We start from the raw sequence: 22,319 nt of genomic DNA, 5'->3' as shown, positions 1-22,319 counted from the left end.
AAAAGAGTTACTTCACTGATGACTAGTGAGTGCAACTCACTCAGTAGAGTGAATCACTGGTTATTCTACACATTCTTGGAAAACCACAAGGAAAGTAAGATGTAAGAATGATTCTTTTGTTCTTCCCTGACAACCATTCACATTCTGACAACCATTCATATCCCCTACTGCTCTGGGAATGCACTACTTATATAAATGGAGAGTACAGTAGCATTTCTTTGAGCGGAGGGAAACTGGACGGGAAAAAAATGTCATCACCTATTACTTAATTTTTATCTTTCCATTGGATGGTGGAGGTCCATCCAAGAGCACAAGATCAGGTCCCAGATTACTAATCAATTTCTTGCTCTGTTTTGATTTTGTTACTTTCAATGAATCATTAAAAAAAAAATTCAAAAATTCCTCTTTGAATGACACGAGTTTATGGCTAGGGCATAGATTACATTTCCAGGCTTGGGCACATTTAATTGTGAAAATAATTTTCTACTAAAAAAAAACCATGAATGTTTTGATGTTTTGAGAAATTTATCATTCCTTAGGGAAGCATCAATAAAGACAAAATATTCATTTGGTGAATGTTTTCCTTATAACCTATTACTCTTTTTTATAACCTATTACTCTTAAGTTTTCCTATTAGATCATATGTGAGCTGTATCATTCAATAACTGAATGACTTCCTAATATGAATTTATAAGAAATTCCCATCATCAAAGTTATGTTTTTAGTTATGATTATTTTGGGTATTCCATCAGGGGGCTTTCTACCTAGTCTCTGAAAAGTCAAAAGTAAGTTATGCTTTTCAAAATGTGCAAGCAGATGGTTTGTTTGTGTATTGTTACTTGTCATAAAAATTCAACCTTAGGACATTATTAATAAAATCTATTATAATAGGGGTAGGGACAAACTGTTCAGTTGGCACCAGTTTCAGAAAAGAAAAACCTTATTTCACTAGTGTCAGCTCAACAACATTTTGGGTTTATTATATTTCTTAAACATTCCTAAAAGTTTGTTGCTACTTTATAAAACATCAATAGCTGAAGATATTTTCTCTTTTTGGTGTGCTTTAAAAGAAATTTAATCTATGTAATTTTAATGTTTCATAATGGATGTTTTCAGTTTTGTTACAACTCTTTCGACATAATTTTTCCCTTTTGGACATCTTAATAGTGATTTTGTCCAAACTAGAAAATTAATAAGTTATCCAGAAAAATAAGATATGGTTACAAATGTAATTCCTGGAGTCCACACTCTTGAACTTGCCCTGAATAATATGCTGAAGCTAGAGCTCAAGCTAATGGGAGAGTGGGGGGGGGGAGGGATTGAGATAGATACCATTGACCATCTTTGATGGTCTTATCTCATTTTTACCACTTTCACCCCCTATTCATGCATTTCTGATGTTAAATTTACCAGGAGTTAGTTGTGATACTTCTGGGCCAGGGGGAGTTGTTGGTTTGGGGGGAACAGGAAGTATCTCTTTAGGAGCTGCAAGAAAAAGACAAAGAGAAGTTGTAGAATTTTCAGCTCTTCTGAACTTATTGCACAACCCCAGGTGTGACCAGAAGTCAGCATGCACATCTATGGAAAGATTATCTTTGCACAAGATCAAAAATGGGTGACTTAAGTGAGAAGAAAGAGGCTTAAACTGCCTGAGAAATGTCATTGAGCTTAGCTCATCAAAATTTATTATTCTAGTATCTTTGAAACTTGGCAACAAAGTAAGAAAGGATTGAAGCCAGTGTAAGAAGAAAGACAAAGATTATCTAAACTGTACTGGAGAGCCCATACTCAGGGACTTTTTTGAATAGATGCATATACATTCCTAGAAAGAAAAAAAGTACCAGTTTTTGGTAACGAATAGCAAATGCATAGACTTTGAAGAAAGATGATAAAATTTCTTGTGACATGCATTGCAAGTATATATTGCAAGCAATAAAGCCTTTCAACTTGCAGAACTGAACATTTTAGCTTCAATGAAGAATAGGGGGGAAAAAAGAGTGCAGGAGATCCACTAAGCAAATAAATACCGCTATACATTACTACTTGAAATGGAATTCAGAGATGCATTCAAAACCAGAAGAAGGTAAAAACAAGAGCCACATAAAAAGAAAAATTGAGGATGTCAATCATCAAAAAAGAGTACTTCTTCAAAGTTGCTGCCCCACTCCCCAATTTCTTTGTGTTTGAAGGAGACCGCTGATTTCACTGAGTTTTTTAAATGACTATGAGATCCACATTATATATTGCCTACATAAATTTGACAAAATAAACTGTTACTTTTGAATTTATGTAGACATAATAAGCAAATTCGTAAGAGAGATTGACCAACTTATTACATGTAATTATTGTTGTTAGTATTGTTTGGGCTGGACCTTCATTTTATCTGTAAAATGTATATATATGGTTTTTTAAATCCCTCTTAGATCTAAGTCTATTAACCTATGCCCTGTGATACCATTAGGATAGTAAACTCTAGCAACTTTTACTATTATCTCAGATCAAGATTGTTATAGTCTAAGAGAGTTGCAAGGGAAATGGGAGGCTTAATAACTTAAAGAATCACAATAAGTAAATGTAAGATTCAAGACATGAACCCACGTCTTCCTGACTCCAAGGTTGGATCTCCAATCAATACAGCACATTGTTCTCATTGCAATTTATACATGAACAAAAGTCTGTTATTATGAAAACATGTATTATTACAAATCTCTATAAAACAACACAATGCTTATGTGTCCCAATCTTAGAAACTCTAGATAAAAAAATAATGATTGATTTTCATGGATAATACTTACAAAATAATTTATTACTTAGGAATGCCTTTTAAACATTATTGAAGAAAACAATTTCTAGGACAGACAATGCTAGTTTCCACTAACATGAAGGAATGGCATTCTTATACTTTTTCCATGACTAAAACAAGGTACTCAAAACATTTGTTGATAAATGTTAATACTCAAATTGATTAAAACACATAATCAATTCCATTTTTTAATTTGACAGATGCTAATTCGAGACTTGCATGAGAATGCAAAAATAAGCCAATGGCAGATGGAATTCATTCTTTATTGGCCAATAAATAACTTGCAACACAATATGACACTCCCAAATCATCCTATTTTTGAGATAACTCAATTCACTTCCTTATTGGCACCAAGATAGAAACCTTGAAAAGTTTCTTAGAGACAATTACAAATAGGATTCCAAGTGCACTAATTCTGCCCTGGTATATGGTTTAGACACAAAATAAATAAAATGTACTTTCTCTGAGAAATGGGGAAAAAAAAGAATTATTAAGCTTCCTTTCTTTTTGTAGTCTTCAGGAATCAGTCTGAAACCAGTACCTTGTAGATCCCTCACATGGTCAAAATGTGCCACGTGAATGCATTGTACAGACCACTAATGGAAAGCTTGGCAGATATGTTCAACTTAACTCTCTTAGGCACGATCATGACCTGATCTAACTAAATGAAAGATGTCTTTTTTTTTTTAAGGACAAGAGAAGACTCTGTCCTTGGAAAATTAAAATAAGTCATGCTGTTTCTGTTATTTTTTGTTATTATTTGATATTTGGCTAAATAAATGGTCTTTCCTATTGCATTTGCTTCTGAAGATTTGAATTAATGAATTTAAATTTGAATAATTGAATTAATTTGAATTAACTTTTGAGAGAACGACAAAATGGGGACCAAAAATCTGCTTCAAAAATAATAAGGGTCTACAAAAGCTCATCAGAAGTAATGGTAAGTCATACAAAATGAAAAAGCGAGCATAAAATGAGGATAATTAGGAAAACCAATCTAATCTAGTTAGACAGCCTCCTGATTTTCATTACCTCTTTGTAGTACAGAAGATAACAAACCTATCTGCATTGTTTTCATTTGACTTTTTCTTTCTACTAGTACTCTTTTGAACCAACCAACTTGGAGTCAGGAAGACTTGGGTTTGAATCCTGCCTCAGACACTTACTAGTTGTGCGGCCCTGGAAAAGTCACGTAATCTCTTTCAGTCTTAATTTCCTCATCTATAAAGTAAGGGGGTTCAGCACTTCTTAAATTGTGGGTTATAACTCGTAATTTAAGAAGCACTGAAGGGGTCCCTTGTGGAAAAAGTTTAAGAAGCTAAAGGTCCCTAAAGGACCTTTCAGGTCCCTTCCAACTATGATCCTTTGATTTCCTTTTGATAAATGATTATTTCCTTTTATCATACTCTCAATCCTACGTCAATGAGGGAAAAATATACCTGTCTAAAAAGACTGATTCCTCAAAGGAATTCTGAAAGGATAAAATTTAAGTGGGGATAAATGGAACAAATTGAGGCTGCAAATGATTAATTCTTTTACCTTAGGACAAGACAGACAGCAGCATAATCCAATTGTGCATTTGAGGTTAATAACCACTTGTACTGTTTACAGTTCCTAAAACCAATAACAAACTAGGCTCTTAAAACTACTGTATGTTTTTGTCATTTATTTTTGGTCAGAATTAAAGGTTTTAAGATCTAACTATTCTCAGAATAGATTAAGACCTATTTAAATTTAGAATTAAATTAATAATGTTACTACTGGTTAGATGAATTTGAGGCCTGGTGGGTAGGTCATTTTGGCTTGGGAGAAATACATGGTGTCCCAAAAATCTTCATGCCATATTAAAATAGCACTAAAACTTTTGGGACATTCTGTATACTCAGTTTTACAGGGTTCTGATTTACAAAAGTCTTAAATTATCATTGTTGCCGTCCAAAAAATCCAGAAAAATCAGCACCTATGGAATGACTGCAATAAAGGAACAGGAAAGTTCAGAACTAATGAGCTTTGAGAAAGAGTTTGATGATGTGCCTGCTAAAATTAATTGACATATAAAAAATAAAGTAATGATTAACAGAGATAATATTGTTACCCGGTGTTGCTGGTGGACTCTGAAGTTCAAGAGAAGTTGGTTTGTGCTTTGGTGTAGATTCTGAAGTGGTTGAGCTTATCACTGTTGGGAAAGCAGGCATCATCTTTAGAGTGTTAGCAGGTAGCTATTAAAAGAATATAGCTCCACTAATTTCTTCAAAACAAATTCTGCATTTGCTATAAATACTTAAAAAACCCAGAGATGGCAAGAGGATGATCTACTCTTATTTATAAGCATAAAGAAATTTCCTCATAGAAACTCAAATGGTGCTGACATCATGTATGTACCATATCCAAAATTCAGGGAAAAAGCATTTTTAAATCTTTTTGAATTTCATCTTGCAACCACAGAAAAAATGACCTCAGAAAGACATTTCATTCAAGTAACAACTTAGACAGTCACCGACACTCTGTGTTCTGTCTAATAGCTGGTCCCTATCCACAATGCTGTGCCAATGTGATTGTTACAACACAACACAATTTCAAAGCTCTCTAAGCATGAGGTTGCAAGAAGCAAGCTTGTACCTCCCCCCTCCCTAACTCCCCTTCTCACAGACAGTTCCTGTTAGGACTGATTCATGTGATTAGGGATTTTCAATGCTGTTGACTATGCTACCCAAAACTTAATCTTTTCTGAGTATTCCATTCCTTTTCACTGACTTGGAAACCTCACCCACTCTCACAAGAGATCATTCACCAATATGCCTCTATCCTTTTGCCTAACTCCTCATTGCCCAACACCTATATACTTCAAAGTCTTATTGCCACATACAACTGAAAGTGAGAGAAATTAAAATTTTTGAACATTTGACAAACTTTTTTCCTCCTTCTTTGGTGTCACTCTCAGTATGCCCAATTAAGCAAATTCTATCAATGACCCTACTCATTCTATCTAACTAAAATTCTTAACTTAAATTTGTAATAAAGACACACTAATAAAAAATTAATTGATCCCTGTAGTAGAAAATACAATCTGCCTAGATCTAAGAACTTAAACATTAGACTATACATTATAAGGCTGGAAAAGTAAATGTAGTACTACAACTCAACCAATCAAAAAGCATTTATTAAGCACCACCTATGCCTGGAACTATGCTAGAAATAGATTGGCCCTAGATTCTTTTTATCTTCTAAATTCAAACATCTTAAAAGTTATCCTTAGAGACTGATTCATAAATACAATGTAATTTGACATTTAGTTGATAGAAAATTTTGTTCAACATGTTCCCTGCAAATGTTTAGGTTGCCAGAATCAATAAATCATTCTTACCTAATAATCCTCACTTCTCTCATAAACCACAGTCTATCTCTTAATTAAATGATGATTTTCCTCATTCTTTATATCTTCTTCAGATTCTAGCTGACTAGCACCAGACTAGAATTTCAAAAGGACTTCAAATAAGCAATTGAAAAAGAGGGTTTATTATTTTCTCTCTGAGAACAGGGAAGACAAAAATAGAGCAGGTTTCTAAGGTGGTTAGAACTATTTTTTCACTTTCTGACTAAAAAACTATCTGCATTATCTGATAAGAATGCTATCCATCTTTAATAATGAAATCAATTTTCTTTCTCCAGCCAATGAACTCTCCAATTGTCCAAGCCCTGACATATTTTTAAAAATTTCTGACACTGTCATGAGTATAACTGCTAAAAGAAATTTCCTGATGACAGTAGAAGAGTCTGGTTATGATGAGATCACTCTACTGCATCATGATTTCTATTAGAAAAAAAATTGCCACACCAAAATACTTGTTTTGAAAATTATTTTAGCATTAGAATTTGGAAATTAAGGAAAGCTCAAGCAATTTTCAGATACGGTGTGGGATGCTTCTGGGTTAATATTTTGAATTTTAAAGAAACAAACTGAGTTAAAGAAGCAAGAGAATCAGTTTAGAGATTTTTAGGGCTTTAGGGACTTACACTAGGTAGGGAGAGAGGAAAAAAAAGACATCATTACAAAAGTTGGAAATATCCTCTCGTCCCTCTAAATTTATTTTTGCTTTTTTGGGGGGGGGGAGGGCAGTTGGGGTTAAGTGACTCGCCCAAGGTCACATGGCTAGTTTTTGTGTTAAGTGTCTGAGGTCAGATTTGAACTCAGGTCCTCCTGACTCCAGGGCCAGTGCTCTATTCACTGTGCCACCTAGCCACCCCTAAAATTTTTTTATGATAAAGAAAAGCAGTTTGGCTGAAAGTAGATAATACTAAGGCTTTATGTGGCTTTAGAAAATGAATTTTAAGAGTATGTTCAGCCTCTACAAAAAAGAAAGCTATTACCAAAGAATCAGCTGTAACAATATGGCAGCAAAGCAGACATTTTTTCAAATAATGATATATGCAAATAATAACACAAATAATTTTCACATGTGGCCCATGAGATCTGACTCAGCTTTAATGCCACACTTAGTCTCAGGCACAAGAAAAATAATTTTTAAAGTTATTACAAATGCCCAATACATCAAATTATTGTTGAGCTGAGGCATAATAGAACTAACAAAGTTCATATTAAATAGCCTTCTGAAAATAAAGCTCTGTCTTAAGCTTGGGTACCTTACTCATTCAAGAAACCAAAGTGTACATGATTTGGTTTATTTATGATACTTGAAACTGACATGACATCAGTCCCTTGTTCCACATCAATATGTTTTTTGATCAATTCATAATTGAGCACTGTAGTGGAGAATACACTCTGCCTAGAGCTAAGAACAAGCATTAGATCATACATTATAAGATTGGAAAAGAAAATGTAATACTATGAAATGTAGTAAATGTGGTACTATAATTTTTTTGCTTATTTCATATCATTTGGGTAATGAGAAAGTCATCTACAACTGTAGAATAGTGCTGGTTATTCACATGAGATCTCCAATGTTATCCAAGTGGAATATTTGGAATGTCTAGTCACATCACATAGAACCTACATTACTGGATTTCCCCTGGACAAATGAAGCCACAAAGTAGCTATTTACTAAGGAAATACCATTACTAGCCAGGTTTGTCCATTTGTCAGTTTAGGGCTTTTAGCAAGTTTAAAGATAAGGGCTTCCACGCCTTTTTTTTTTCTTCTGGCAATGGAAAACAAGGAATATTTAGAGATGAGAGACTAGATAGAGATATTTCTAGATAGAGAATAAGAAGATATTCCAAAGAGGACTTGAACAATATTTTAAAACTCTAAACTGTTTAACAAATAATGTTGAAAAATCATCTAATTGATAATAATTATAAGAAAGGTAATTGAAACAGTTAAATTGTGAGGGTCATTTAAAAATAAATTTAGACTAAATTGGGCAAATAATAAATGTGACTATATTTAGTTTAATCAGTAATAATGAACAATAATACTCTAGGTTAATAAACTTAAATATAAAATTTCTCTCTCTCCCTCTCCCCATCTCCTTTTCCTGTCCCCTTCCCCTTCCCCTCCCCCCCCATCCCATCTCTCTTTCTCTCTCTCTCTCTCCTGGCTGGTGGCACCTCAGTAAAGTTCACCTCTGCCTCCTGGCTTCTCCGGCTTCCTTCAAGTCTCAGCTAAAATGTCATCTTATGAAACATTTCTCAGTCTCACGTAATGTTAATGACTTTCTTCTGAGAATAACTCCAATTATTCCTGTATTTATCTTGTTTGTACACAGTTGATTATATTTTGTGTCCTTGATTAGATTGTTGAGTTCCTTGGGAGCAGAAACTGTTTTTATCTTTCTCTGAATTCTCAGTGCTCAACATAGTTCCTGGTATGTAGTAAGTTCTTAATAAGTGCTTGTTGTTTTGATCTACTGCAGGGAAAAAAATCTAATCAATATTAAACGGGTATATGCCTATACAAAGCATAGGTATATGCCTAAGAAAATATAATATATAGAAATCCAGACCTATGAAACAGACAAGGTAGGCATCGGGCCTAAACCTACAATATCAAGACTTTGAGTTTGACTCTCCACCTTACTTTCCTGCTTCTTGCTGAGGAAAAGTTTAATTTAATGGGCACTTTTGAAATATACATAGTAATAAGAGACATCCACCTTTATGCTATGTTGCATTATGTTATCATAGAATGTAATTTCTAAGTTTATGCCTTAATTTACATAACACAACTTCTGGTGCTTCAATTAAATCAACAAAAGATTTGGATTATCATTAGGGCTGCAACCTATCAGATTTTCCACTTTAGGTACAGTAAACCATATCATTTTCCTTTTAATAGGAGGATTCATAAGATACTGTTGGAATTCAAAATGTAGGTTATAAAAGTCTTAGTTACCACGTTTGGCTCCTGTTGGTTTGATCTTGGTGCGCCGTCGCTTAGTTGTAGAAGGAATGGATGTGGTTTGTATGGAAGCTGAAAGAAGCAGATTCTATTTCATAAGTTTTCACTAAATGATCTTTCTTCAGCTGGCAACCATGTTGCACGAAGGCCATAATTTCACAATGGCAAGAACTACTTATCAGCAGATCCTTTCTGTTGCCCAGTTCTTAGTATATAGTAGGCACTCAGCAAATATGGCTGATGGCATCATATTGAACTAAATTGTAGAAAACAAACTATATTTAGCCATACCTTGTGGGTGTGAGTATATTTTAGAAAAAAATCCCAGAATCCTGTTTCATTCAGAAAACATTTTTTGCATGCTTGTTGCATGCTAGATATCAGGGGATATAAAAATGAAAAGGGACACAGGTCTTGCCCTTTAGGCTTTATAAAAGAAACAGAATCTGACTTGAGCCACAAAGAAAGATAGATTTTTAACAGGGAACTATAGGGACTAACATTTCTAATTATGGGAGATTATACACAAATGCATGAAAGCAGAAGACAGAGCAAATACTTAAAGTTTGGTTTATCCATGTGTAGGGTAGTAGGCAGTATAGATAATTTGGGCTTGGGAAGCAGGAAGATAGGAACACTTTGAAGCTCGCTCTTCCTCAGAAGTTAGAAATAAATTTCTAGTGCTATGGCTTTTTAGTATCCTTTCCACAAGATAACATACCTTTCGACTTCTAAGATTTCCTCTACAAACAATAAGACTTTGCTGTTGTCCTTTATCCTCCCCCTTTCCTTTTTTCAGCATGACCCACAGATCATACCTGATACTACTTATACTTACATACCAAGGGAAGTACTCTGTATTAAGCTGAATTCAATTTAACTGAACAGAAAGGAATAAAGTGTAATTCTCAACTATGTTTCTAGATTTTTCTAATTGGGGTAACAGGAAAGAAGTCACTTGTTAGAATAAAGAGATACTGAAATTATGTAAATTCTTTTTATTTGAGCATTGATACTATATTTTATACTATGGTTCATCAAAGTCAATTACCATTAAAGAACTCAATACTGGCAAGGAGAAAAATTGGAAATGTTGACTATGATAAAAATAACAGTTAGCAATTATGCAATGCTGGCAAGACTTGTAAATACTTTACACAAACAGGATGCCCCAAAAATCTTAGTACAGTTTTAAGCTTAAGCTCAAAACTGAGCTAAGATTATTCAGACACTTTATATTGTCTCATTTGATACCACAACCCTATGAAGTTGAGTGAATTTTTCTTAGGTGCAACATGATTAATTTTTGCCACTTTGCTACTTTAAAAAATACATAATTGGGGCGGCCAGGTAGCACAACGAATAAGAGCACCGGCTCCAGTGTCAGGATGACCTGGAGATCGAATCCCAGGCTCAGACACTTAGCACCCACCCAGAAACACCTGGCCGTGTAACCTTGAGCAAGTTACTTAACCCCAATTGCTTAAAAAAAAAAATACATAAGTACACGAGTATTAGTAGTTACCAAGTGTAGTGTGTTGTGTTTCAGGCCTGGCAGATATTTTCGGTTTTTGAGGAGGAAGCGGTGTTTCATTTGGAGCTGAAATAAAAGTCCCCATCCCAACCCAATTTAGTTAATACAAGGAGCTCCTAGAGCAATAACATGCTTTTAGCTGATAAGAAAGACAAGTCACAGTGAGTCAATGATGAAAAACGAACAGCTCATGGATTTGTGAAAGCTGGTGGATAAAATAAAGTATTCAAAGAGGAAAAGCAATGGAAAGGAAGATAACTGATCACGTGATGACCAAAATTAGGGCGAGTGCATCCAAATGTGATGGAATGAATGCAAAGACAAAGGGATATGGAAGAGAGATGGTGAGGGTGAGGGTGTCGCTTATACATGCAAATTTCATAGTGTATTGTCTTACTCCTTTTAAGACAGTGAAAATATCACCTGCTACATCTTCTAAGTAAAGCCAGGTACAGGGTGAAAAAATCATTAATGATACAGAGAAAACAACAGCTACGTATTCAGAAGCAGGAAAGAGATACGTGATTAGATGTGATGGAATAGGATGGTTCTTTGGAAGAAAGTCATTCAGAGTGGGCTTTCCTTTGATGAAAAGTTAAGTGAGAATTTACTATTAAAAACATTACCCAGTGTTGCCCTTGGCTGTTCAATTGTTCTAGAAGTTTTAGATGGGGCAGAGTCCAGAGTAGAATCACTTGTTGCTGCTGGAATAAATGTCAACCAGTTATAAGGGAGCAAAGAGCCACAGGAATTGAATGCTAATTTATGAATAGCAAGTTATGTCTAGGAAGACGAAAGGGGTCATTCAAAGGGGTCCAGTGGAAAGAGAATTGAACTCAGAGTCACAGCTCCTGAGTTCCAATCTTGCCTTTACTGCTTTGTCACCTGTGTGACTTTAGGCAAGTCACCATACCTCTCAAGGCCTCCATTTCTTCATCTGTAAAATGGGGGAGTTGGACCAATGGCCTCTGAGGTGCCTTCCAGTTCTAAACTTATGAACTACTTGAAAGATTGTTGATCAACAATATTAATGCATCACTGGAAGTAGAGATGGATTCATATTTGAAAAATAGACACAATTCAAATAACTAATAATGAGGATAAAACAAGTTGCAAGATGGAAATACATTCAACAGGATTATAGATGTAGAGATAAAAAGGACCTTAGCTGTCATTTAACTCCAATCCTCTAACTTTGCAGATAAGGAAACTGGAGCCCAAAGTGGTTAAATGACTTACCCAATGAGACAAAGTGAGTGAGAAGGTGGATCCAGGATTTTAATTCAGTTCCTGTGATTCCAAGTTTATCTCTTTCTATTTGATAACTACTAGTGGAATCTATGCTAAGCATTCTACTTCACAGTATTGTATTTTATGTTGTTTATAACTGTCCACCATCATAAAGGACCATATCAAGGACACTGTTGAAGAAAATTTTCTATGAAAATTTCTATGAACTCCATGATCTCTGAAATCTCTTCAAACTCCAAGATTCTATGGAACATCACGACATTAAATAATACAGTAAAATATATCAATATATAACTATGCACTTAAATTGAGTCAGATTTTGGAAACATAGCTGGTTATAGATATGTGTGTGTATAAACCTTCCCAAATAACAAAACAATTCTAAGATTACCAATAATGAATAATGTATGATAGATCAGAAGGAATCAGTCCCTTTGTTGCAGTAGGCAATAATAACTCACAGTTATAAAGGATGTCCCCAAATTCTTAGTGAAGTTTTAATCTATGGGAACTTACTACTGCACTAAGACTTTAGACACACTTTGTATATCACTTTAAGATTCAAAAAGCATCTTCTTTTCTTTTTCTTTGCTTTTTGGAGGGCAATTGGGGTTAAGTGACTTTCCAAGGACACACAGCTAGTTTTTGTGTTAAGTGTCTGAGGTCAGATTTGAACTCAGGTCCTCTTGACTACAGGGCCAGTGCTCTATTCACTGTGCCACCTAGTTGCCCCAAAGCACCTTATTTCCAATACTCCCATGAGGTAGATATTAGAAGAATTATTATCTCCTTTATACAGATGAAGTTACCATGTTTGAGAGAGATTAAGTGATTTGCACATTATTAAATAGTTAACAACTGACAAAGTGAGACTTGAGCCTGTCTTCTGAGGAAGTCCAATGGCCTTAATATTAACACCATGCTGTCTCAAGCAAATATCTAACATCATGATGTTGTGATGACCAATGTCTGATTCTCCAATTGTTGAATCAGCCATAAACATACAGGAGAAAAGCCATAGTGGTATTGGAGAGAAGGAGAGAAGAGAGAGAAATGAAGAGCATTTGTTTTGCCTTCTTTCTGGAAGAAAAGGACCAGATTCAGAGTCTGTAGAAAACTCAGGATTTATGAAAGACTGAGTAAGTATACCTGTTTGGATTGTGAATGTTTCAGGCTCATCTGTTGTTGGAGGGCTTGAGAAAACAGGTTGCTTGTCATAGGTTGCTAAAAAAAATTTTGAACAAGAACAGATATTAGTTTTTAAAGATGGCACTATATATTTTGAAACAATATTGGCTTTCTGTGATACTGTGTTACTTAAAGGCAGATAGCCAAAAAGTCCCTGCTTCTGTCCTTGATCTGAGCTCAGGTTTTATAAATCCAGAATAGAAGCTGCCCTCGAGTGTGATGCATGCTATCCATTTGAAATGAGGTAGTGCCAACTCAGGGCAAAAATAAATACTTAAAATAAACCATATAAAGGTGTTAGATTTGACTGTGCATGTAGGCTGTACAAAGGAACCTGGGAAACAGAAGTAACAACTGAATTTTACAAACACACACACACAACATTGGATTTTCCTTAGGCCCTTCAAACAAGATGATTCAGTTTCCATTTTTTATTCACCCAGCAGCAGCTATCCTTCAAGTCTATGAACTAACTGCTAGAAAAGCATATGATTGGTGGCATCTGACCTCCAGAGAGTTTATGCAATTGAAGGCCATATGTCATGTTCCATATGAAAAGATAAAGTAGAATCAATTTCCAAATGAAGGCTGTGTGTTTTATACTTGGGAATTTTATATCAACTAAACTTGTGAAGAAATTTTTTTTAGTGAGTTGTTCCTATAAGTGGGAAAAGGAAAATAAAACAGAACAAAAAAACAATGAAAGAGTAAACTGTAGGGAGTAGAGATGCAAGTAAGAGAAGAAGTGATTGATAAGTGGAAGACATAAGTGGAAAGTCATGGAAAGCGAATAACAGAAAAACAAATCTTCCAAAAACATGTGTAGTTAGTTGGCGATTTTGAGAATCATGAGACTTCATCACTTCGTGGCAGATTCTTGATACTGACTGAAATTCTGGTCATCCAAAACAGAGAAAAAAACTCCCCCCCAAATGAAAGACATTGTTTATTTCTTCTATACAATGCATATGTCTTTCCACATTAGAGAGAAATACTTGTCAGTGACTAAAATTGTACAGCTTCATTCCAGTAGTCATAAAATATAAATTTAATAAGCAGGAGAGCATACATCATGGTTTTAACAACTTCTACTGACAGTGTTTTAAGGTTTACAAAACTCTCCCCAGCAATTCTGGGAGGTAGATGACATATAAAGCATATGTCTAAATGCAGTATGATGTATTTGGGTTGTCTAAAAATATAGACAAGGCTTAATAATGTCATGGGCAGATATGACCTGAGGTTTGGTCCACCCATAAGACAATTGGAGGAGGGCCTTGTCACATTGCAAGTAAACTAGCTTGGGACAAGAGACCAAAAAGAACTAGACTGTACAAAGCCAAGCAATTTCTTTTCAAGTTTCCAAGAGGGCTAGAGTCATATCTATCTGCTACCCTTCAAATATCTCTGGTCCAGGTATTTAAAAGGTTCTGAATACAAAAAGACCCCACATGATAACATCCTCTCAGTCGGAAGTCATGCCTCTCTTTTCATATTCAACATGGAGAAGAGGGCTATCCCTCCCTCATTCTACCAAGATGGGCTCTGTGTTACATGTACAAGCATTATTATGCCCATTTCAGATGAGAAAACTGAAGTTCAAAGAAGTTCCTCGTGGTCATACATCTGGGTTAGGGTCCTTGACTTCAGGTCCATTGCTCTTCTAACCATAATATCCTCTTTGCTCAGTTCTTCTGAATTCAAACAATCATCTACATATTGTATTATATACTGTCCTTTGGAGGCGAGCTAACCAACATGTACACCTACTTATATGGAGACATACAGACACCCACATATATATGTAATGTTTTGATGGACACAACTCCCAAGGGATTTGCCATAAAACAGTACAGATAGCCATATATTCATAGAAGCTGGTGGCACACACACAAAAAGGATTCATAAGAGAAAAGTCATATGCCATGTAACTCATGGATGGATGGGAGAAAAACACCAACATTGGCTGCTTTCAGAAAATAAAAATTGGCCTTCTAACCACAGCAATATAATCTTGTTTTAGAAGCCCACGAGGGAGAAGATAATGATAACAGGGCATAAGTTACACTCCTGGTTGTACTTGTATTTTTAGTATTAAGAACTAAATGACATCAAATTAATTAAATTAAATGTGCTAATTATTTGCTGAGATTAAAAGGTAAGTATATTTTTTCCCCTTACTATTTAACTATAACATGCAATCATGCCTCCTTTGAAGTTCTTCTCCAATACCTCAGCATGCTGTAGGGTGATCCTAGGTTCTTGAAGCATGTATCAGTAGAATGTAATTCATAGTAGATCCTATGATGTTTGAAAGGCTTTGACTAAGTACCCAGTGATAGATTGTGTTCCATAGAAAAAAATAGCTAGAGTTGGAAAGAATCTCAAGAGTCCATCTAGCCCAACCCTTTCATTTTACACATAGGAAACTGAGGTCCATCAAGGTTAAGTAACTAGTGCAAAATCATGGGTATTATAAAAAATGGGATTTAAACCTGACTCCAAAATCTGTTGTTTGAGGGCCAATTTAACTTTGGGGAGTAAGACTAAGGCAGATTTGGCCACGAAGTAATGAATTATTTTTTGTCTACAAGAATTCACTAAGATAGTCTTCTGACCATCCGTCATTGGAGGAAGGAGTCACACTAATTATTTTTTTTCAAAGTGTATCAATTGTGAATACTCTGAAACTTTTTGGAACAAAAAAGGTAGTTGTAATTGGAAATTGACTGAAAACTCCATTTAATTTCCCCCCAAACTGCTAATTATGTGAAAGGTTTCTCTTTAATTAAATAAATTAAATTAATATATTAAATTAATTTGACACAGGAATTCTCCTATCTGTTATCAAATAGCTACATAATAGCATTTTTGACAGTGTGCCACTAAATAAACACCTTCTCTCCATAGAAATCTTTCTAGTGGTACATGTCCCAGGGTTTAGGTACCACCCCTTGCTACCAAAGTAGTGTCCCAGAAACCACACATAAATGAATGATGAAGATGAGTCTTGTGTAGAAAATTCAATAAACAGCTAAAATACTGTTCCTTTTACTAATATGAGAGTACACGATGAACACACACAACCCATGGAGTTCTCAGTACTATTTGTATAAATGAATAAATGCTTTCCTCAGGTTGGTTTTGAATGTTATAAAGTTATTATTCAGAAGAAAATGCTCACCAAGCAAAACAAAGTCTTGGGCTTTAAATCTGTAACAGGCAACAACAATAATGACAAAAATCTGTAAACCATCTGGTGAACTTTATTTTTACTCTTGTGCTCTCAGAAGCATCCTTACCACTTCATCTAGCTTTTTCTCTCTAGGGCTTATTCCAACTGGGTGGGCGAGGTCAGTTGGAATCAGCTGCTCACGGGGCAAGCATAGTGCTATGTGTGGAAGCTATCCCTTTTAAAATAGTGTTGGTGAACCACCCAGTGCCCAACAATCTATTTCTAAGTATAGCACCCCTTATGTTTGTTCATCACTGGTGATACTTAATTTTTGATTTTTCCAGATTTTTATAGAATGTGGACAATTTTTAGAGTGTTTTTCATATTTCTATTTCTTATGGATTCTCCATATTTCTTCTGATGACATAAATGTGATTTCTAATTGGGAAAAATAAGTGTTCTCATATTCTTTCAGGAAATGCTGTTAAATGTAACTGTTTATTGCCCCAAAATAGCACCCAAGTAACCTTATACAACAGGAAGCTTAGAAATATCTCTGTGATCTCTGGAATAGTTCAGAGCCACTGAGTCAGTTGGCCTGGTTATCATGAGTTGAGAAAGAAAATAAAATGAAGGTTCTTTTAGGATTGAAAGAACATTAACTGGACCATAACCTTGGGATCACAATCAGTTACTTCTTTTTGTTTAACTTTCAGCTGCCACATGGTACTTAATTCAAATGGCTATCTTCCATTCCAATAACAATGACTCATCATCCTCCATTGGGCTGGAGTTTTTCTGTAGTAAGAAAAAAAGTCAGAAGGCTCACCCTAGAATAAGTAAACCAAAGACCCAAAGCTCTGCACAAGTTATTTTGGTGTATTAAGGATCAGAAAGTAGGAGTCTTTACATATTTGGGGTGGGGGGAGAACCCAACAACTAGAAAACCTGAGACTTATTTTTGGAAGTATTACATTAAAGGCAACAACAAAAACAAAAAACACCAACATTTTTCTTTTTTCAGTGAAAAATGCCCATCAGAGATTTAGAAGCTCCACAAATACTATTAGGACTATTCTTGAGAAATGGAGGTTATCAGACCATCTAGGCACAGTTGAACCTGTGTAAATCTCATGAGCTCTCATTCCAGGCCTTATAATAATAATTTTTGACAAAAGAAATCAGGTTATAATAAACATCTTATGTGTTCACATATTTATATACATCTGAGCCTGGATTATTTCCTTTACAGAGCTATTTAGATAAGCTGGAGTGTCAGATGTTTTGGGGCTCAATGTAAGAAAGAACTTCCTCAACAATTAGAGTCTTCTAAAAATGTAATGGGCTGTATTTCCCCATGACCGGAGCTATTTTAACAAAGTCCAGATGACCACTAGATGAGGGAATTCCTCTTTCTAGTATGGGTTCTATTAGAAGACCTTCAAGGTCTTTTCCGGCTCAGAAAACCTATTACCCAAAGCCTTATTCTCTCAGAGATTGATTAGTCACCACCCAGTCACAGTACTGTAGCATGGGTTCTCTAGAACTCTGGACCTATTTTTACCAGCTTGATTTGAAATATCTCAAGAATTAGTCTTCCTTTTTTTATATTAGAGAAATTAACAAATTTCCATCAAAAGCTGTACCCTTTTTTGTGTACCCACAACTGTAATTGCTTAACAAATTGGCCATTTAGGGGTGAAATATGCCTTTCAAATAGCAAATCCATTTAAAAATGAAAATATTCCCAATGAGTTCACCAATTATATCTTTGAACAGGTAAACACTAATTTTCAATTTAAGGGTAGAACATCTATAATATACTTCTTGTGTTAATTTGACTAATTCAACTTCTGTATCATTCTTTTATTTAAATGCTGTTTTTAAGACTTTGTTTCCATAAATAAAACAGCTCAAAATTTTACTAGAAGGAATTTTAAAGTTTTAGCTGGGAGGAAATATGCCCTCAATTTTCCTTTTCTTTTTCTACAGTAGGATTTTTTTAAGTAGCATCTAAACACCTATATAAAGCTTTCAACAGCAGCTACATCGCCCTAGAAGCCACATGTAGGTAGAAATGTTGATTGTTGTTGTTTTTGTTATTCTTGAACTGAAGGATCTATTTTTTTTTAAAATCATACATCTTGTTTTTATATATCCAAGTAACTGCCCCCCCAATTCTAAAAAAAAAATAACAAAAATATCTAATTAGAACTTGTAACAGACAGTATCTATAATTTTGTACTCATAATTTTTCACTTCTTAACAGAATTGGTCAATTTTATTACTTTTAAAAGTATAGTTTTCAAATATGTATCACCACAATATTAAAAACTAAGAATCTTTGCAATGATCATCTACCAAGATGAATAAGAAATACAAATTCAGAGTATCTAAGTGGTGCAGTGAATAGAGCATTGGACCTGCAGCCAGGAGGACCTAAGTTCAAATTTGACTTCAGCACTTGACACTTAACTGTGTGACCTTGGGCAAGTGACTTAACCCTAATTGCCTTGCCCTCTTCCCTCCTCCCCCAAAAAATACACATTCAAACGCTGTTACCTGAAAATGATAATGAATGTTTTCTTAAAAATCTCTAACCTTGGCTAGCAATGCCTATTTAAGGAATCTCAAAAGAAACAAAACCAACCCATGTTCTCTAAAGAACTGAATTAAAATGAAATTTAATTAAAAGAGAGAATTGGTACAAGATTTATATACCATGCAACTCTTAAACTTAGCAAAAGCTAGAAGTGAATCTTTAACATTTAATTATGCTGAGAGAGATTAAACAGAATGACAAGAAAACTACAATAATGGAGGAGAGGAAAAAGAAAAGAAAAGGAAGGAAAGTGGGAAGGAGGGAAGAAAGAGGAAGGGAAGGAATCTTCAAGAGAAGGAAGAAAGGAACAAAGGAAGGAAAGAAGGAAGTAGAGAAGAAAAAGGGGAAAGAAAGCAAAGAGGGAAGTAGAGAGGAAAGGAAGGAAGAAAAGAAGGAAAGAAAGAAAAAAGGAAGATGGGGAGGGAGGGAGGCAGGAAAGAAGGAAGGGAAAGAAAGAAAGGAGGGAGAGAGAAGGGAAAGGAAAAAGAAGGAAAGAGGGAAGGAGGGAAGGAAGAAGGAAAGGAAGGAGAGAAGGAAGGAATAAGGGAGAGAAATAAGGGAAGGTGGGAGGAGAAAGAGAGAGAAGAAGGATAAAAATTAATATTTACTTAGGTCTTATGTACCAGGCACTATGCAAAGTTACCAATGGAAAGATAGACATCCCATAGAAATCATCTTGCTCAAGGGTTTCTAATCTGTGTGGGGACGGGGAGGAAGGGAGGGAGGGAGAGAGAGAGAGAGGCCTTCTCAGAATAATGCTCCAATCCTCTCATTTTACAAATAAGGAAATTGAGACCCAGAGAGGTAAGGAATAAATGATAGACTTTAGAATCAAATGCAGGTCCTCTAAATACTGTGAATACTTTTCCCATTGCAGCAAGAGAGTCTTTTTATTTTTATTTCTCTATTCTCTTGGCTATGCAGACTGAAGTTGTCTGAGTTAGTGAGAAATTTTTAAAAATCAGGTACTTTTAGCCTATAGGGAAATTTGAGAGAACATTAACTTACACATAAATGCAAAAATCATTTAAAAGTTTTTAATAAAGGATAAAATGAACATATTTATGTTATAGAGATGACTTTATGAAACATGACTTAAAATTTTTATGTTTGAAGTTATCTTTGTCAGGGGGTAGACCAAAGTAAGCTTCTATAGGACCTAAAGCAGTGCCTTTTAGAGAAGAGAAGAGTTAGATCCATCTGTAGAATTTGAGAAACTAATCTGACTTCTATTTTCAGTTATAGTATTCTGTTTTGATCATCCTGCATTGTTGTGACATAAGATGCCTGAAAAGGGATCCTATTGACTGGAAATATGGGGAGCACATTGGTATATTTGATGCCCTTAGTAGGAAAATTACATATTTACATTTATCAATGTGTTAATAGGTAATTATATTTGTCCTTTTGTAGATGGTTTTTTTTTTTTTTTGCTTTTTGGAGGTGTCAAGGCAGGGAAACTGGGGTTAAGTGACTTGCCTAATGTCACACGGCTAAGTGTTAAGTGTCTGAAGTTGAATTTGAATTCAGGCCTTCCTGACTCCAGGACCCATGCTCTAATCACTGCACCACCTAGCTGCCCCTGTAAATGTTCTTATATTTAAAAAATTAAAATTTGATACAAAGGAAAGTAACATTGTAATCAATGTGGGGGAATTTTAAAAAAGATATTATTCAGGTTATATTTTCAATGTCTAGAAGGCCATACTACATCAATATATACCAAATATTTGTAAAACACTTAACACAGTATCTGGCACATAGAAGACGTTTAATAAATTATTCCCTTTCACTCTTCTATTAAACTGGAAAAAGGATTTAAGGTGATATTCCTACAGTTTGCTTAGCCATATAGTCAGTTTTGGTGTGAAGATAGTTTCAGACACCAGTTAAATGTTAAGCAGAATATTTTCTATGGAAATGGAATTTGTAACTAGAAGAAACTTGAACAGTTTTTTATCCAATTCAACCCTCTCATTTTTGTCTGAAGGATGAAAATTGAGGTCCACAGAAGTCACGTGACTTGGTCAAAGTCACCTTAGTAGATGACACAGGAGTAGAAGCTAAGATTACTGATGAGAGTTTTTAAAGTTTTTTTTTTTTTTTTAACATTTTCTGTGTTTGAGGTAGGAACAAGTAAGTATCTACCTGCAAAGGAAACATTATGTTGTTATGAATTCAGCTTCATGACTAAAATTGTATTATGGTATGGAATACTTAGTTAATTTTTTGGTACTGCTGACATGAATTTGAAGAGGTCTCTGGAATAGGAAAAAATCTGAAGTGACTCCTAATTCATTAGAAGATGACAGATTTTGAACAATATGTCCAGAAATGGAAACAGATATCTTTAAAACAAACAAAGGCAACTGAATTTCTGCAGCAGGAAAAAAAGTTTGTAGTTAATAAATGATCTAGAACCAGTCATTATCACAGAGGGGATTGTTTCATAGAGGAGTCATAATCTATGTCAATCCCTCACAACCCTACAGAAATGACTTAATGTGTTATTCTTATGAATTCATAAAAAAAAACCAACAATAACAACAACTTTAAAGGGCAGTTACCAGTATGGGGCTGCAGAATTTTCCGACCATCAGATGTTTTGGCTGTAGGAGCAATCCGTTGTATCTCGTCTGAAGCTATGGCAAAAAAGAAACAGTATTTGCAGGAAGATATTGGAGGAGGAAGATGATATATTTCCATTTTTGGTAAATGACTTCACAAAGGCTGTAATGAAAGCACTGACTGTTCAAGTAATGGTTCACTAGTCTGCAAGAAATTTAGAACCATCCATCTACAATCCTTCCAGAAAACCCATTTGGTTTGCAGCTAGAGAGGCCAGATTTGCTTCCATTAAATCAACATTTCACAAAATGTGATGTAATGAAATTGGTCACTGCATGGGAAGGGGGAATAATAATATAATTATTTTGAGTGAATTTATCAGAAAACTCAGTCAAACAATTATTCTTTCTACATCCCCTGGTTGGTTGACTGAATTGAACAAATCCATATGGCTATTTTGGTACTGTGTAAAAACAGTAAATTTTCCTGACTAGTTACAAGAATAACCCTTTCCCCCACTCATACAATATTTGTTACCAAACTTCAAATACTGCCATTACCCAGTGTTGCCCTAGGTTTCGCCGGAGGGAATGGTGTTTTGGCTTGAGGGAATTCTGGAAGCCTGTTTGGAGCTGTAATTAAAATACAAAAAATAATAACTTGAGGTGAAAAATCAATAGCAAGAAAAAGAAAAATAAGCAAAATTCAAGAAAGAAAATCAAACTCTTGTATTATGTAATGACACTTTTGATGAGTTTTCCTTTTGCCTTATGGTGCTAGAGAATGCCATGGAATGCAGGGTACAAAATACACTAAATTTCTTCTATGTATAGAGCACTG

The 22,319-nt window shown here is 34.9% G+C and overlaps 1 protein-coding gene across 12 annotated transcripts in view; it reads right to left on the bottom strand.

Moving 5' to 3' along the window:
• ABI3BP (ABI family member 3 binding protein) overlaps nucleotides 1-22,319 on the bottom strand; it is a 309,603-nt gene that overhangs the window by 97,031 nt on the left and 190,253 nt on the right. For 9 of the 12 annotated variants that reach the window (XM_069065333.1, XM_069065335.1, XM_069065337.1 and 6 more), the window contains 8 exons: nucleotides 22,040-22,111; nucleotides 21,479-21,553; nucleotides 13,096-13,170; nucleotides 11,322-11,399; nucleotides 10,687-10,761; nucleotides 9,156-9,233; nucleotides 4,899-4,979; nucleotides 1,411-1,485 (listed from right to left, as the gene is read on the bottom strand). In XM_069065333.1, coding sequence (XP_068921434.1) covers nucleotides 1,411-1,485; nucleotides 4,899-4,979; nucleotides 9,156-9,233; nucleotides 10,687-10,761; nucleotides 11,322-11,399; nucleotides 13,096-13,170; nucleotides 21,479-21,553; nucleotides 22,040-22,111 — 609 coding nt within the window. The remainder of the gene's footprint in view (nucleotides 1-1,410; nucleotides 1,486-4,898; nucleotides 4,980-9,155; nucleotides 9,234-10,686; nucleotides 10,762-11,321; nucleotides 11,400-13,095; nucleotides 13,171-21,478; nucleotides 21,554-22,039; nucleotides 22,112-22,319) is intronic. The other 3 variants (XM_069065334.1, XM_069065339.1, XM_069065343.1) reach the window with 3 other exon arrangements.

Source organism: Petaurus breviceps, unplaced genomic scaffold, assembly GCF_028583685.1.
Source record: "Petaurus breviceps papuanus isolate PSGF00001 unplaced genomic scaffold, PetGlider_PUasm1.0 90683, whole genome shotgun sequence".
NCBI lineage: Eukaryota > Metazoa > Chordata > Mammalia > Diprotodontia > Petauridae > Petaurus > Petaurus breviceps.
Note: the sequence above shows the minus strand (reverse complement) of the source record. Positions and strands in the feature narration are given on the sequence as shown.